Source organism: Mus musculus, chromosome 2 (genome assembly GCF_000001635.26).
Source record: "Mus musculus strain C57BL/6J chromosome 2, GRCm38.p6 C57BL/6J".
Classification (NCBI taxonomy): Eukaryota; Metazoa; Chordata; class Mammalia; order Rodentia; family Muridae; genus Mus; species Mus musculus.
In genome coordinates this window covers 153,762,245-153,779,449 of record NC_000068.7, presented here as the reverse complement: position 1 = coordinate 153,779,449, position 17,205 = coordinate 153,762,245, and the positions used below count along the sequence as shown (strand labels likewise).

Here is a 17,205-nt window from a genome sequence, read left to right as displayed (position 1 = left end):
CCTGCTGCAGATGCCAGTTCAGACCTTGGAAGAACGGAAATACGGTTTGGAGTCCTTTTAGGAACAGGGAGCGCACTCCCAAGCTCCTCTACGAGAATCAAGGAAGGATAACAGAGCAGAAGCAAAGGGGGGCACAGAGAACAATGTCTCCAGGGGAAGGGCTCAGAAGGCACAGCTGTGCGAGATGAGACGTTAACCTCGTCTGGGAAAGACAAATGTGCGCGTGGGTAGGACAGGCGCTGAAATTGCGGCTGGAGGAAAACTACTCTCCACGTGGCCGAAGCGGCAACTGGTTGGCGAGAGTAGGTGGGAGGGGCGAGGCTATGGTAGGCGGGGCCAGAGGCAGGCGGCTAGCAGGGGTAGCACCCGGGATAGGGGAGCGAGGGAAGGCGGGGTTTCTCCTGCTCCTTCGCCTAGGACTACAGCGATTTGGTTTCTACTAACACCTCTAGTTTTGGAATTTTTCCCTTTGTCTTCTCCCTGGAGCTGAAGTGGATTTCCAGGTCTTGGCCAGGCCCTAGTTTTTAACCCCCTTTTGGTTGGACAGAGATCTCTTTAGTGTTGGCACTTTGCTGGGCTTCGTCTCACGCCTAAGCAGCACGGTTGCCAGACTCACCCAAGGCCTGCTTCTCATTTCCAACCTTTTCCTGTTTGGAGGTCCAAAGCTGGCTGGGCTTTGATTTCTACTTCCACTCGCTCATCTTCCTGCTCTGTGGAGCCACACAGTGCACACTGGTGATCCCTTGAGTTGGTGATCAAGGATAAGGAGTGTCCTGGTTCTGCCTACCAAAGGCTAAAAGCAAATGCAGGGCCTTTCTAGGAGCTGCCAGTAACAGGAGTGGACCCATTAGATCTAGGCTTTAGTTTTGTTTTTTAAATTTTATTTATTGTTTGTATGAGTACACTGTCGCTCTCTTCAAACACACCAGAAGAGAGCATCGGATCCCATTATATAGACGGCTGTGAGCACCAATGTGGTCCTGGGAATTGAACTCGGGATCTCTAGAAGAGTAGTCGGTGCTCTTAACTCTCCAGCCATGGTTTTGTTTTTTAATACAAGGTCTCATGGAGCCCAGGTGATTTGAACTTCCTATATAAATAGCCAAGGATGGCCATGTATGACTTGATACTCTTCCCTTCCACCTCCCTGTTATTAGACGCGTTCTCACGACCGGCCAGGAAGAACACCACAGACCAGAATCTTCTGCGGCAAAGCTTTATTTCTTACATCTTCAGGAGCCAGGGTGCAGGAAGCAAGAGAGCAAGAAGCAAGAGAGCAAGAAGCAAGAGAGCAAGAAGCAAGAGAGAGAAGCAAGAGCAAGAGAGAGAGAAAACGAAACCCCGTCCCTCTTAAGGAGCATTCTCCTTCGCCTCGGACGTGTCACTCCCTGATTGGCTGCAGCCCATCGGCCGAGTTGACGTCACGGGGAAGGCAGAGCACAAGTAGTCATAAGATACCCTTGGCACATGCGCAGATTATTTGTTTACCACTTAGAACACAGGATGTCAGCGCCATCTTGTAACGGCGAATGTGGGGGCGGCTCCCAACACCTCCCAAGTGTTGGAACTACGTATGTGTACCACCACACCCACAATCTAATTTTTAATTGAAAAAAAAAAAAAAAGGTCATAGCAATCATTAAGATTTAAAAATGCCCCTTTGCCTTGGGCAGTAGTACTGAGTCTTAGTGCTCAGAGAACGGAATAGGGGGTTGACTCTGGGTGGCCACATCTCCTTAGCCTCTGGAATCTTCCATTAGTTAAGTAGGACACAGCCAGAGAAGACAAGGTAGGAAGGATTGCCCTAAAGTTCTGGGCCCAGGGCAGGCCCTTTTTGCCTAAATGTAACAGAATATTCTACAGATTCTGAGTAGAGTAGGGTTTTCCCCCCAGACAAGCGGACCTTGTCGAAATGGAGATTCTGAAGTTTGGGCCCCTTTTGGGGACAGGGGCATACTCCTATGTTAGGAAGTCAATCTGGATTCCCAGGTGTCAAAGGTTAACAGAGATTGGAGACTGCCGCCAAGAAACAAAACTTCTAAAAAAAAAAAAAAAAAGTCCACATGTGACTTGTATGAAGTCAGAATGTATATGTATACTTATTCTTCAAACTTCAAATGACTTCAGTGCCTTCACATTTTTCACTTTGTTTTGTTTTGAATTGTTGGGCATGGTTTTGCATGCCTTTAATTCTAGCAGTCAGGAAGCGGAGGCAGGCTGATCTCTGTAAGTTCAAGGTCAGCCTGGTCTACAGAGTCCCAGGACAGCCAGGGCTACAACAGAGGGACCCAGCCTCAATTTTTTCTCTCTCTCTTTCATTTATTGATGGCTGGAGTTATGGCTCAGTGCCTCTCATGGCCTCATGACCTTTGGTTACATCTGATGCCATCACACATACATGAGATAATGTCTCAAAAATAAATAGCATCCATCAATAATGACAGAAGTAGATGGCATGTCGTGATGCGATAATAAAGCCATGTATAAATCACGCCATGAGGAAAAAACACAAACCCAGACTGCAGAATACAACTGGCTATACTCACGTCGATGGCCTGCTGAATGCTAGCAGCACATACCTGTAACTCTAGCACTTACAAGGCTGAAGCAGAAGGCTTTGTAAAGCAAGCATGAGCAACACAGCCAGCTCCAGGACAGCCTGATCTATGCAGGAAACCTACGAAAAGCAAAACACAGGAGGGAAATGGCTCACTGGGTCAAGTCATGCTGTCCAAGACTGAGGACTTACTTGAGTTCAGATACCCAACACCCATGTAAATGACTGACATTGAAACACGCAAAGTTAACGCCAGAGCCAGGCAGGGAGAGGTCAGTAGAGACAAGAGGATCCCGGGGCTCACTAGCCAGTTAGGCTAGCTGAAACAGAGACCTCAGGTTTAGTGAGAGACTATGAGGGTTTGATTATGCTTGGCCCAGGCAGTGGCACTATTAGGAGGTGTGGCCTTCTTGGAGTACGTGCATCACTGTGGGCATGGGCCTTAAGACCCTCATCCTAGCTGCCTGGAAGCCAGTCTTTTAGCTGCCTTCAGGACAAGAGGTGGAACTCTCAGCTGCTCCAGCCTCATCCCTACCTGGATGCTGCCATGTTCCCACCTTGATGGTAATGGTCTGAACCTCTGAACCTGTAAGCCAGCCCCAATTAAATGTTCTTTATAAGCTCCCTTGGTCATGGTGTCTGTTCACAGCAGTAAAACCCTAGCCAAGACAGATGCCCTGTCTGAAAACCTAAAGTAGAGATAGAAGATAATTTAACATGAATCTTCAGCCTTCACAGGTGTGCACATCCACACTCACACATAACAAGCATACATATGCATGCATACCACAGAAACACACACACACACACAGAGCGAGCACACAAGGTCTATCATGTAAAACAAAGCAGCTGAGGAAGTGGTGTAGCTTGAAGATGGTTCAAGGAACTTTCAACTGGAAGCAATATATGATTTTTGCATTGGATGACAGACTGGAAAAGTAGAAATATTCTAGGGCCCAACAGTAGGTGAAACTGGAATATGGGCTCTACATAACTATAGACTGCATTTGTTTTCTGGTCTTAAGAATCAAGTACTGCATAAGAAACATACATACCTTAGTACTTTCAAAGATAAAGAGACCTGAGGTCTATGATTTGTTCTCAAATGGCTCAGTAAACACAAAGCACACCAGGGCAATAGTCTCAGTCTGGGTGAAGGGATGCCGTCATACTATCCTTCCAGTTAGTGTGTGGGTGCATGCTGATGGTGTGGGTGTGTGCTTAGTGCATGGCTATGTACTGGCTGCGAGGTTCCATGGTGCGCATGCATGCCTATGGAGGCCAGAGGACAACTTTGGGTGTCATTCCTCAGATCCCATCCTCTTCTGTTGTTGAAACAGGTTTTCTCACTGACCTGGACACCACCAAGTAGGCTGACTGGGCGGCAAGCCCAAGAACCTGTTTCCACTTCCCCAACACTGGGATTTTAAGTGTATGGCAGTCATCATGCTTGCCTTTTTTTTTTTTTTTTTTTTTTTTAAGAAGAATGTGGATTCTAAGGGTCAAACTTAGGTCCAAGGTATGCAATATTTAACAGCTATGTCATTCCCCAACCCTTCAAAACTAAGTTATATAAGAGATATATATTAAATGACAGTTAATGCTGGTGAGAATGTGGAGCACGGGGAACACTCCTCCATGGCTGGTGAGAGTGTACACTTTTACAGCCACTGTGGAAATCAGTATGGCAGCTCCTCACAAAAATGGGAATTAATATACCTCAAGATCCAGCTATACCATTCTTGGGAAACACCCAAAGGAAGCTTTATCCTGCCACAGAGACCTTAACCAGCCATGTTCATTGCTGCTCCATGCATAATAGTCAGAAATTAGAAACGACCTATGTGTCCCTCAATGGAAGGGTAAACTGTGGTACATTTGCACAATGGGACATTACTTGGTTGTTTAATAAAAATGATATCATCAAATATACAGGCAAATGAATGGAACTAGAAAAAAATCCTGAGTAAGGTAACCCAGACTCAGAAAGATAAATATGGTATATATGTAGTTAGATATGGATATTAGTTGAGAAATAAATTATAGCCAAGCTATAAACCATAGACCCAGAGAAGATAGGCATAGAGAAGGGGACTAGGGTAGGGGAGATGACAAATGGATCTCCCTGGGAGAAGAAAATATTTTATGGGTAGAACGCATGCAGGGCAGGAGAATGAGACTGGGAGGGTCAGGTGGGAAAGGGGAGGGGAGATGGGATTCAGGGAGGGAATAGGGTGGGAGCGGGGGGAGGGGGTAGGAGGGGAAGCAACTATAACTGAAGGGCATTTGAGGGGCAGGATGAAATGACTCCTAACAATACTCTGCTACACTCATAGACTGCTACCTTACTCAGCCATCATCAGAGGCTTCCCCCTGCAGCAGATGGGAACAGAAACAAGAGACCAAGAGATGGACACGATACACAGGGAGAGACCTTGGAACACACAGCTTTAAATGAGATGTCTCCATCAAATCTCTCCCCTCAGAGCTCAGGGAGCCCCATAGAAGAGGCGGCAGAAGGAGTGGAGCAGAGCTCCTGTGAACTGAAGCAGCAAGCACAGGCCTTCACGGGTCTGCACCAAGTCCCCTGCATAGACACTATAGCTTTCAGTGCAGTGTTAACAGGACTCCTGAATGTGTGAACAAATGGATCTCTGACTCTTGTGCCTGCTCTTGGGGCTCTTATTTTTCCTTTCGTTTGTCTTGTCCAACTTCCATATGATGGTTTTTGTTTTGTTATATTTTGTTAGGAAAAAAAAGAGAGAGATGTATTTAACTAGAACAGAGAACATGAGCCTGTGATCATGAACCCAGGCAAAGCACCAAGGGCAATTACAGACATTGTTCAATAGCAAGAGAGACAACTCAAAAGAAACGCAGGAAGGCTTTGAGGCACAGCTCAGTGGCGAGCACTAGCCCATCGTTCAGGAACCTTTGCATTTCAACCCAGAACCAAAGAGGAAAGAGGAACAAAGGGAAAAAGAAGATGGAGGGGAGAGGAACTTTAAGTCCGGAGGGGAGGAGGAAACAGGCAATTCAATTTATATTGAGAATCAGAGAGCAAGATCTCAAGTCATACCCATTGCTTTAACAGACCAGACCCAAGAGTTCTGCTCAGAACAGAGGAGGGAGAGAGCAAGGGAGGTACAGACGCAGAAGTGGGAAATGGGGAGATGGTACACAGGAAGGGAACAACTGACTTGTTACATTGTAATTGGTCGGCACTCAGCTGTCAGGGCAGATGGCTCAAGGCTAAGGAATATGTCCCAGAAATGAAGAGATACTTCTGGTTCCCACTCAGTCCCAGAGTCAGGCCACTGACTGAAGGCCAAGGTGTCCACTTTCCAGAGGGCATTCACCCTGACCCAATTTGATCTCCACAGCTAAGCTCGACCCAACTGCTACCAGTTTTTAACAACTCACTACATTTGTAACTCTTGGCTGAGATCCCTGAGTCAGAGGCAGAGGGTTTCTGACCGCAGAGTCAACCAGTCAAATTTGGGAACTGAGGAAATTCCACACAAAATAACCACAAAGGTAATGTCAGAATCTAACCCATAAACCAAACACAGCCATTTTTCTTTCACCCAGTTTGAGACCTTTTATTAAAGAAATTGAGCTCACAGAGGGCAGTAACAGCAGAGAGTCAGGACAAATGTGAATACAAAGTAACCCACCGGACAAGCACTGACTGAGCCTCCCTCTCAAGGGAACCAGGGAGCCCTATGGGAATGCAGCTTCACCAAACCAAAGAGGCCAACTGGTTCTCCCAGTTCAGAGAGCAAATATCACAAGAGCTCTTTGACACAAACACACCCCAAGTTCTGCACCAGCCCATTATTTGAGCAGAGAAAGTCAGTAAGAGCATCCGAGATGAGGGATGACCTGGACGTGGTAGTCGCATCACCCTTCACCAGGGCCAGTCAGCTGCTAACAGGTCTTTTGAGGGAGACTTCTGCTAGGGCCATGGATTCTAGATCTTTGCACCAGACTGTAAGGAACTGAACATGACCCAAGTGTCAAGACACCACCACCAAAGCTTCCTTCTTGGGCCTAAACAGAGAACATAAACGTATCTAAATCAACGCACCCAACACACCGCTGGATAGGAAAGGTCAAGGGAAGAAAGCCATTGAAACAAGGGGGTGGGGCACAAAAATCCTTTCAGATAGATTTTTTTCCTTAGGTATGAAGCTAGAAATTTTTATTTTTATTTTTATTTAACTTGCAGGGGGTGGGGCAGAAAGTGGAGAACTGAATCAGAGGTTAAGAGCACTGATTGTTATTCCAGAGGACCCAGGTTTGATGCACCTACATAATAGCTCATAAAAGTCTCTCAATTTCAATCACAGGAAATCCACTTAATGGCCTATTTTACTCTACCTCCTTGGGTACTCCATGCACATGGTGCAGACATATATGTAGGCAAAAGACGCATACACACTAAATAAGGACTGTGTGGCCTGTGTATGTACAGGAGCACTCAGGTGGGCTCACATGGAGATTAGAGGGGAACTTTCAGGAGCTGGCTCTTCCCTCCACCATGGGTTCTGGGGATTGAGGTCAGGTTGTCAGAGTTATACAACACACACCTTTACCTGCTGAGACATCTCATCAGCCTGAAACTAGAGATTTTTTTACAGTAAAAAAAAAACCCACAAAATTAATGTTTCTTTTTTTTTTTGGTTTTATTCCTACAGAAAGTTGATTTTTATGACTGTTTCTAATTTTCCCATGACACACACTAACTTAATGGTAGGGTTTTTAAAAATTATATCCTATTTTCACTGACTAAACTATCAGTATTTAACATAACTAAAATATGCTAGGATATAATTTCCTCCTTATCTGGAAGAAAAATGGGGTGGGAGGAGAAATGGACTTAGTTACAGTGTATTCTATTCATTTTAGGAAAAAGTTCAAAAGAGTCAAAATATAATCAATAACAAGTTTTTTTTTTTTATGTGGGAAAGCATATAGAAGGAAAAATCTAGATAAGTCTCAGCATAGTGATTCAGGAAAAGTTCAAAGCCAACTTGAAAAGGATTCAGACATTACAACCTAGAGAATACCTTTGAAAATATGATCTCATCCAAGGGCATGCTGATCACCAAAAGGGCCCTCAGGCCGGCAGGAGCCACAGCAGACCCAGATCCTCACAGATACTTCTTCATTCACATTCAGCAACACCAATGCTGTTTTAACATGCAAGCCAGGAATGATGGTGCACACCTGTGATCCCAGCACTTGTGAGCTCCAGGCCAGCCTAATCTGCATGACAAGTTCCAGGTCAGCCAGAGCCACATAGTGAAACCCTCTCAAAAATGAAATAAATTACTGAGGTGTGAGGTGACACATACTTGGCATCTATACCTGTCTGTATAAAAATAAAATAAATAAACCACATAGCTTACCATCCTCAAAAGCAGTTACAATTTTTCAAAATAAAACAACACTCATGGGGCTAACTAAATATGTGGCTTGGCTGATATTTGCTCAGCAGATATGAAGGCCTGGGTTTGATGTTGGGCATGGTATAACATGCCTATAATCCCAGCATTCATTCAAAATCACCCTAGAATATACATAGTGGGTTCAAGGCCAGTCTGGAATAGATGAGACTCTGCCTCAAAACAACAAGAAGATTTAAGGCTCTGGATTCAGGAGGTTAGAAATGTCTCTAAGGTTAGACCCACTCACCTAGGCAATCAAGTTAATGAAGCTACCTGGCAACAATGTGACCAGAAAGCCCCTAAGCTACAAGAACATTAAATCAAAGAGGAGAGAAAAGCATTGGCCTTCACAAGTTACAACTAGGTAGCACTAAAGCCATCTAGGTCAAGGGTCAGTCAGTTCAGTAAAAGCACAGAACCCTCCTGGTCTTTGAGAAAATCCTTCCTACCTTGTTAGAACACAACTCAAACACTATGTAGAGGCAGTGAACATAATGAAGATACATGAATATCATCTTGTTCAGTTTTGAAATTTTATGACCTATGAAGAGTTCAAAGGTATGACATCATCACTCACAGAAAGTAACAGAACAGAAAAATAACAATGATCACAAGCTATCGGTTAGCTTGCTGAGAGCACTTCCTTTCACTCTCCCTGCTGACAACGGTGAGATTTGGGTCACACACACACTAGCAAGCTAATCTGGCCAGGCTTGCCAGGCTTAAAGCCCACAGACTGATTTGTGAACTAAGCAAACCATGAATTAGGGGGAATCACCCAAAAAGCTCCTCACACTAACCCTGCTGTAGCCTTTAAAGGAAAGCTCCCCTGAGGAGACCCATGGTTACTGCAAAAGAAAACCGCTTCTGTCCTCACTTCACATCCTAGAGGGCAATTCTTGAATCACGGATGGTCTTTTTAAAGCCAGTGAACTGGGAGTCAACAATTCCTCATTTGCACGAAATCCAGAATGTGTTTAGCCCTTCACCTGGGAACAGCAGGATGAAAGCTGCCTGAACACAGAGGAGCTGGATGCCACCAGCCACCAGCCACCAAGCTGAGAGAGAGCCAATGAAGAACTCAGCACTTCACTTCCAAAATACCCAAGTCGTGCCCTGAATTTTTAGGGCATAAAAAACATGTTCTACGTTTTTTTCTAATCTATAACAACTTCTGGCCATGAAATAATGTCTCCTGTTTCCAGACAACAGTTTCTGCACTTGGCCTGTTAGTTTCCTCGGATTCTAAAAAACATGCAGAGTGTGAGGCCCTTCAGCCAACATCAGAGCCCTTGATTTGCAAACAAGAAAAAAACAAAATAAAGCAAAGTAAGAGGTGGATTAGAACCCTCACATCTGATGTCTCACTGACACGATAAGACTTAAAGCTTCATCTAAGCAGGGCCCAGGTCTAGGCCACCTGAGGGGCCTTAAAATGCAGATTCATAATCTCCCAGCTCAAGAACTTCCAGGGCCGGGCAGTGGTGGCGCACGCCTTTAATCCCAGCCCTTGGGAGGCAGAGGCAGGTGGATTTCTAAGTTCGAGGCCAGCCTGGTCTACAGAGTGAGTTCCAGGACAGCCAGGGCTATACAGAGAAACCCTGTCTCAAAAAACAGAAACAAAAACAAAAAAAAAGAACTTCTGGGGATGAACTTCTAAACATTCTACACCAATCTCCCAAGAAATTGGGAAGCAATCACATCAATTCGGCCTGAAGAACCTATCCTGAATCCAAACCTATCTGCAGTAGCCTGTTCCTCTACATACCACAGACCTTGCCAACAGCACGTTCAGGCTGCACCATCCTCCTAACCTGAATTAGTCACATTAAGGCTTTATACAGCTAAGCCAGGTCAATGGATACAGTCTCCACTTCACCTCTTACCTAATAACTTCTCAGCTAACAGCACACAACATACATCCCTTCAGGGTTTCTTCTTAAAGATGATGAATGCAGATGGTGCCAAATTATTCCCCAAACTGGTAATGATTCTGGATTGAATCATTATCAACCTCCAGGGGCAGCAGTGAATATAAACGTCACAAAAATCACTAAGTCCCACTTCCACAGCAGCCAGAGTACTGTACGTGGTACTCTCAAGATCACTTCCACAGCAGCCAGGGTACTGTACATGGTACTCTCAAGAGCAGATGAATTACCTTTCTGCCTATTTAACATTTCAAGACAACAACAGGAGAGGATCATATTTTCAACTCATTCTCAAAGGTGTAGGACTTTATAGAACAGTTTTAAGAAGCAACAACTTTACTCTCCAGTTTAAGAGTGTACTAACTGACTTTGTAAATGCATTTTCAGGACAATGAAACAATTACCTCCAATTAAATCATCTGCCAAACACCGGCCAACTACATTCCTAAGAGCCTTAAGCAACTAGGTCAGGCTTTCTGTTTCTGTGAGGAAAACCTTCTCAGGGTAACAGGAATTTAAAGCAGTAGAAGACTGAAAAATGTAATGTGATTTTTTTTTTTAAAAAGAATTCAAAATAAGCAATTTTAAGCCAGGCACGATGGCACACACACATAATCTTTCAAGAGAATGAGGAAGAAGGACTGTGACAAATATGAGGCCAATCAGGACAACAATACTAAAAGCTCTGTCTTAAAAACCAAAAGGAGGGAGGAAGAGGAAAAAGAGGGAGGAAGGAAGGGAGAAGGAGAAAGGAGGATAGAGGAAGGGGAGAGCCAGATTAGTTAGCTTGAGAAAAGTGAGGGATTTTAAAAGATTAGTCCTATTTAAGACGGTGGGAATCATTTCTCAGCCTCTGTCTAAGCTCAGCCAAAGATGGATGCATAGCTATCTTACCTCTAGAATTAAAAGCTTATACCCAAGGCAAGACACATTTCAGAAGACAGGACACTCTTGAAATACAGAATTTTATTTAAAAACTGTTTAAAGTAGAAAAAAACCCTGTCAAGAAAGACCAGGTGGAAAATGGGTTCCCAATAAAATGGAATTTGGGGGCAACAGAAGTCTGAAAGGCCACAGAGGAGAAACAGCACCGCTGTCGTTTGAACAATGGCTCGTTACTTGCTTTTTGTTTGTTTTTTTTTTTTCTTTTTTTGGCATTGTTAATCACTGAGCCTGGATTTTCCTCTGAATTCCACAGAGCATGCACTACATAACATTCTGTCATAAAATACCTGTTTCCTACACACAGCATAAGACAAGCTACCACCAGAAACAAATCAGTACAAACACATCAGGGGCTGAACAATCTCAGTAGTGGGTAACACATTTTGCAGAGTTCGCCAAACAAAGGAATTGAATAGGCTATGGGTAAAGCAATTGAGGGAGAATTAAGGAATGAAGTATTTTAAATATTAATATTTCAGTCACGGTACTGTATATTCTTTAAAAAAAAACATTTTAACATTTAGTAACACACTAGAGAATTTTATCTCCAAGAGATTAGTGCACTGGCAAAGTACTCAGGTGACAATGGGGAGCAGTGACCAGCAGACAGCGAGCACCCTAGCCTCACAGAGCACAGGTGACACTGGCCTTCACTGATCACTCCTTTGCCAGAGGTCCAGCAAGAACTTGCAGCACGATCACCTGCCTGCTGTAATTACAATGCTCAGCAGCAAACTTAAGGAGCCAGAGGAGTTTCCAGAGGTCACAGGGAGCAGAGAGAGAAGTGTAACTGTAAACTTAAAAGACAGTGTGCTGGGACTCCACCCCCATTCAAATCCCAGAGACGTGGGCAGGTCCCAGAAACACAATACAGAGGAACTGGAGGGAGAGTTTGAAAAGATCCAGAGGACTGCTCGATGGGAAGCTGAGCTCTTCGCCTCAGGCACTGCAGGGCCCAGACGCCCTCTAGTCACACAAGCAACTATGCTGCTTGCTTTTAGAGCAGGGGTGCAACTGGTCATTGACACAAAATGGTTTTACAGAACTTTTCAAACTTTACTTCTGGGCCAAAGTCGACATCTATAAGATTCAAGCAGCCTTGAAAGGCCTACACAGCAGGTTCCAAAGGGCCTAAAGTCTGCCCTTCCTTCCCAGACACAATGTCAGACACATAAAATCTCCTGTCATGTTACACTGTATGTTTTGAAATATGGAAGCATATTTTAAATACTCTTAAGGCATTTATTTATTAAAACGTTCTCTGCCAGAATTTCACATTAGCTTAGAATTCAATTCAGTCTTTGCATTTCTGAGGTTGTCACCTCTCGTATTATAAACCCCCTTCTCCATCAGTCAGTGTGACCAGCATCCACATGAAGAGCCCCATGGTTGGCCTCTTGTTCCCCTGGTAAACCAACTAGATGTTAATACTGCTCTGCTACAAGGCAAAAGCTCCTAACTCAAACTCATCGGAAAAGGTGAGACTTCTGCAAAGTGCACTTTGAAGAAGAGGTACTTTTTGCTTATGAAAAGAAACCAGTGAATCCTCTAAGATTAATAAAAGGGAGTATTAACAGTTAAGCACATGATTTGGAGTGAAGACTTCGGATGTTGCTCTGCTGGTCCAGGCTGCTTAATACTCTTCTTGTTCCTCCTGTGGGCCCCCTTCATCAGGTATCACAAAGCCTTCCTGAAATGGGAAATGAAAAGAAAGGAAAGCTGTCACTCAGCAGGGCCAGCTCCTCCCTCGCCTCACTGACCTCACAATCTAAGCCTCACATGTAGGCTCCTCCCTGTCGCCCACACGCCTGGCACTGAAGCATGACCAGGTGGCCACTACTGTATTCTTTAGACAATAGCATCCATTTCTTTTTTGTTTTGATTTTTGATCAAAGGTCTCCCTACACAGACCTTGCCTAGCCTAGAACTCAAATATAAACCAAGCTGGCTTCAAATTCACTGTCCTGCCTCTCTGCCGCCTAAGTGCTTAGTTTAAAGGTGTGTCCACCACCCAGCAACAGCACCATTTCTTAATGCCAAAAACTAAGCACAAATTATTCTCATAGCATTAAGAAGCAGTGAATATTTATGTGTCTAAATATATGTTTAAAATGTGTATTCCCTCAAAATATCTTTAACTCCAAGTCCAGGAATGGTGGTTCACACCTGTAATACCAGCTCTCAGTAGGCTAAGGCAGAGGACGGTCATGAGGCTGAGGCCAGTCTGTAGTTACAGACTTGAGTTCCAGTGCAGCCCAGGGTAGAATGAGACCATACCTCAAAAAATTCCTAACAGAGCTCCAGTAGCAAAGCATTTTATTATACACAAGACAGAGCTGGGTTCAATCCCCAACTGCATAAACAAAAACATAAAAGTCAATCACATTTAAGGAAGCAGAGTAGCACATACATGTAATCAATCCCAACCTCAGGACGTGCAAACAGGAGCTCAAGGCTCTGCTACAGACTGAGTTCAACTGCAACCTGTTATGAAAGCCTTGATCAAAAATAAAGAAACCTGAAGTTGCCCATCGAGTTCAGTATCCTAACCTGAGTGCCACAGCTCATACCTGTAACTCTAACACTTGAAGGGCTGAAGCAGAGGGAAAAACAAAAGGCTTATAGGATTCTGCACATGTTAAGTCTGCCTTCAAGCATCTTTGTTACACTAAAGACAAGAATTAAAGCACAGTACTAGCAACAGTACATCAGACTTGGTCCAGCATCGATGAGGCTGGGAAGCCAAAAGCAAGGCAGACTCAGGGCCCCTCCCCTGCTCACTGTAGGGCATGCAGCACAGAATGGCCACACTGCTCTTCCATAGAAACACATCTAGATTTGTCTTTTCAACTAAATGTGTACAACTTAAATCAGCTGAGATGTTCATTACTGAACATGAGTAGACGCAGACCTTGCATAATTACAAGTACTGTTAAACAGTGGACACGGCCAGCCAGGTATTAAATCCTAAACATAGGGTGAAGAAAATCAGTCTTTTCTGATGAACTAATATCACGATTAAAGGCTATGTAATATAGATGAATCCAAAGAAAATCACAAAAGGAGTCAGGCAAGCTCCTGGAAGGAAGAAGCAAGGCATACGTTGGCAGCTATGAGCACAAACATCAAGGACAACGAAATGCCAGCGGTCCTACTAAGGGCAACAACACCTCCAGGTGGAGTGCCAAGCTGCAAACGTTGGGTGGTCTGTAAACTGTAGAAGCTGGGCAAACCAGCCACTTCCTGAGCTTGCTGCTTCCTCAAGCAAAGATATAGGGACTCCAGGCTAGCTAGGGAAGATGTTCTTTGGCTAACGTGGCTAACTTAAAGATGAAATTTTCTGGTAAACCCTACACTGGAATACAGGTCCCAGTGCAAAGTGAACTGAAATCAACAATGTTACACTTCTTTCTTAGGTGTCAGTATAGAAAGAAATTCTCTCTAGAGAGAATGTAAACACGTACATCTGTGGCATAAAGAATATCTACAATCCTCTGCAGTACAGGGTCGTTTTCCCCCTCGTTCTCCTGGCAAATCAGTTCAATGTTCCTTAGCTTTCCGAAGTAGAAGTCTCTCTCCTTCTCCAAGTCTTCAACAGTAAGCTTCAGTACTTTGACCTGTACAAGATATTGAAAACAGTGAGCACTGGTGAGCCAATAAAATATCAAACCCAAATGATGTGGTTTTTGATCAAAATAAAACATAAGCAAAATTCCAGTTCAGTTTAATGTCAATTTTCTTCAGCCGCAGATAAATAATATATACTAGTTCATGGCAGCGTTGACTATGAGTTCTCAAGAAAGGGCAGGCTACAAAACTACACCTTAGAACTGAGCGTGGTAATATATGCCTTGAATTCCAGCTCTCTCACAGTAGAGGCAGTTTGATCTCTGAGTTTGAGGCCAACCTGGTCTACATAGTGAGTTCTAGGACACCTAGGGCTACACAAACAGGCTACCCTAGGAAAAGAAAAAAAGAAAGAAAGGGGGAAAAAAAAGCATACCTTAAACTATTAAGGAGCTTTTCTCTGAGATGGGATCAAAAAGGGGAAATTTAAGGCTGAGGTGGAAATAGAACCCACAACCCAGCTTAGCAAGATGACCAACAATCATAACTGAGTCTTTGTCAGGAAGCTGACTGGTCAATCAAGTCCAAGACTAGCTACATGTAGAGAGCTCAGTGGGTTAGGAGGGGTTTTTTAATCACCCATAAGTTCCACTAGAGAGGTTTGATTTCCACAAAGACACTAACTTAGTACTGTTGCAAAGGGTATAGGCTTAGTAGTTCTCAGCACCAACATGGTGACTCACAACAACCTGAAACTCCAATTCCAGGGAATAGTCTCTACCACTTCTGTCCATCTGTGCACACAGGTGATGAACAGAAACCCACATAGGTACACACAGTAATTCCAGAACTTAGGAGTTAGGCAAGAGGATGGCTAGTTCCAGGGCCACTTAAGCCACACTCTAAAAACTTTTTTTTAAGTAATTATCTCCAGCATTACTTAATATGTGATCCTTACACATCAACCAAGGATGAGTACTACAAGGTAGTTGGTGTAGAATACAGTGCTGTTCTCAGCCTAACAAACCTATCTGGATCCATTTCTCCTGTTTATCAATAGCTACAAATTCGAATGCTTTCAGGACAGCCAGACAGAACATGTAACAGAAAGGGGTTCAGACTCTGGTAACCTGAAGAGAGCTCAAAATCCTTCATATTAACTTTTTTAAAAATGTATTCAAGTCAAGAGCCAGGTGTATTGGTTAGCATCTATAAACCAAGAACTTAGGAGGCTGAGGTCCAGGGTAGCCAGGACTACATGAAACTCTACCAAAACCAGAAGGGGGTGGGGGACATATCAGACCAAAGTGTTTCTGCAGCAAGTACAGAGAAGCGGGGTATGAGTGTATGATCCTCACTTTCCAGGATCAAAGAAGAAACTGACTGGTTAGCAGAAAGTCAGCCTCCCCACCTCCTATCTCCAAAGGCCCAGAACTGCCCAGAGCTCTAAGCTTTCTCTTCAAAACCACAGCCTGGCCAATCTCAACTACTGAAACCTATGGTACTGGCCACCCAAACCCACACCCTGGTTGCTTGGCAAGAAAGGCAGTTTCCCCAGAGTTGAGTTATATATATATTGTATCTCTGCCTCTGCAGCAGATAGGTCTCTCACTCTCTATTACCCTTACCTAGGACTGGATCACAGGCTAACACCAAAGAAACTTCCTCTAACCTCAAGAAACCTGTACAGGCCCAAGCAACATCTTCTATGCTCTGAAATTCTCTCCAAAGTTTACCATCAATTTTCCCAGAGCAATGATGATAAATACCAATCTCCAATGCTGGGTGCCTCAGAAAAGAAAGAACCTCTTCAATTTGCCATTAAGCACAAAGCCTAGGCTATGAAGCCAGATGCAAATCCTAACTGCACTGTGTTCATCTGTAAAACCTCCCAAGGTGGCCAAAAAAGCTGTAACGAATTTAGTGTGTGGCATGAGCAACTATAAAAATATTGGGTAGTTTCTGTATTTCTGGCCACTCTTTTCTCTACAACTGCTTCCTCTAGAGCAGCGCTCCTCGGCCTTCCCAATGCTGCAGCCCGAACACAGTTCCTCAGATTGTGGTGATGCCCAGCCATAACGTTATTTCCATTGCTACTTCATAACTGTACTTTTGCTGTTATGAATCGTAACATAAATATGTTTGGAAACAGGTTTGTCAAAGGGGTTGTGACGCACAGGTTGAGAACCCCTGCTCTTAAAGTTTTAGGGAAGTCTCCTTTTTCTTATTCATTTCTTATTTTTCACAAGCCAAAAAGTTCTAATCAACATGAACTTCTAAAGGACCCTGCAGCATCTACTTCATTCTATCCAGATTTCAAGAATGTCTTTTGTCCAGTGGCACTTATCTCAGTGGAGTCTAAACCAAACCCCATTCCATACATCTCAATTACTGTAAGCAAAGATTAGCTCCAACCAGGGATGATGGCACACATCTGCAGTCTCAGTCTTTGGGAAGCAGAGGTTGTAGCATGGCTACAAGTTCAAGGCCAGCCTAGTCTGCATAATAAGACCCTGTCTCAAATAAACAAACAAACAAACATCCACCTACAAATGATCAGGCCCTCCTCACACGTGAGGTGGTTAGTCGAGAGGCTGACTGATAACATAAGTGAGGTAATGTCGTAGCTGCTCTCAGTTCCTCCTGTGTTCTCAGTTCATCATGGAGGCGACTGTCTAGAATGCAGGGTCAATTCCAGCCATGGGGCTTCAGCTGACCACTCTTTGAGCACTTGTGTTTTTTTCTCTGCAAC

At 44.0% G+C, this 17,205-nt stretch overlaps 2 protein-coding genes across 15 annotated transcripts in view; both read right to left on the bottom strand.

The window, feature by feature from the left end:
- Efcab8 (EF-hand calcium binding domain 8) overlaps window positions 1-6,139 on the bottom strand; it is a 71,442-nt gene extending 65,303 nt beyond the window's left edge. For 4 of the 14 annotated variants that reach the window (XM_030246334.1, XM_030246335.1, XM_030246340.1 and 1 more), the window contains exon 1: window positions 25-524. The gene's annotated coding sequence lies outside the window, so the exon portion shown is untranslated. Of the gene's footprint in view, window positions 1-24 lie in introns of all 14 variants that reach the window. The other 10 variants (XM_030246361.1, XM_030246358.1, XM_030246363.1 and 7 more) reach the window with 7 other exon arrangements.
- Mapre1 (microtubule-associated protein, RP/EB family, member 1) overlaps window positions 6,133-17,205 on the bottom strand; it is a 32,031-nt gene continuing 20,958 nt past the window's right edge. The window contains exons 6-7 of the mRNA NM_007896.3: window positions 14,351-14,503; window positions 6,133-12,576 (exon numbers count right to left, since the gene is read on the bottom strand). Coding sequence (NP_031922.1) covers window positions 12,520-12,576; window positions 14,351-14,503 — 210 coding nt within the window. The 3' untranslated portion in view covers window positions 6,133-12,519. The remainder of the gene's footprint in view (window positions 12,577-14,350; window positions 14,504-17,205) is intronic.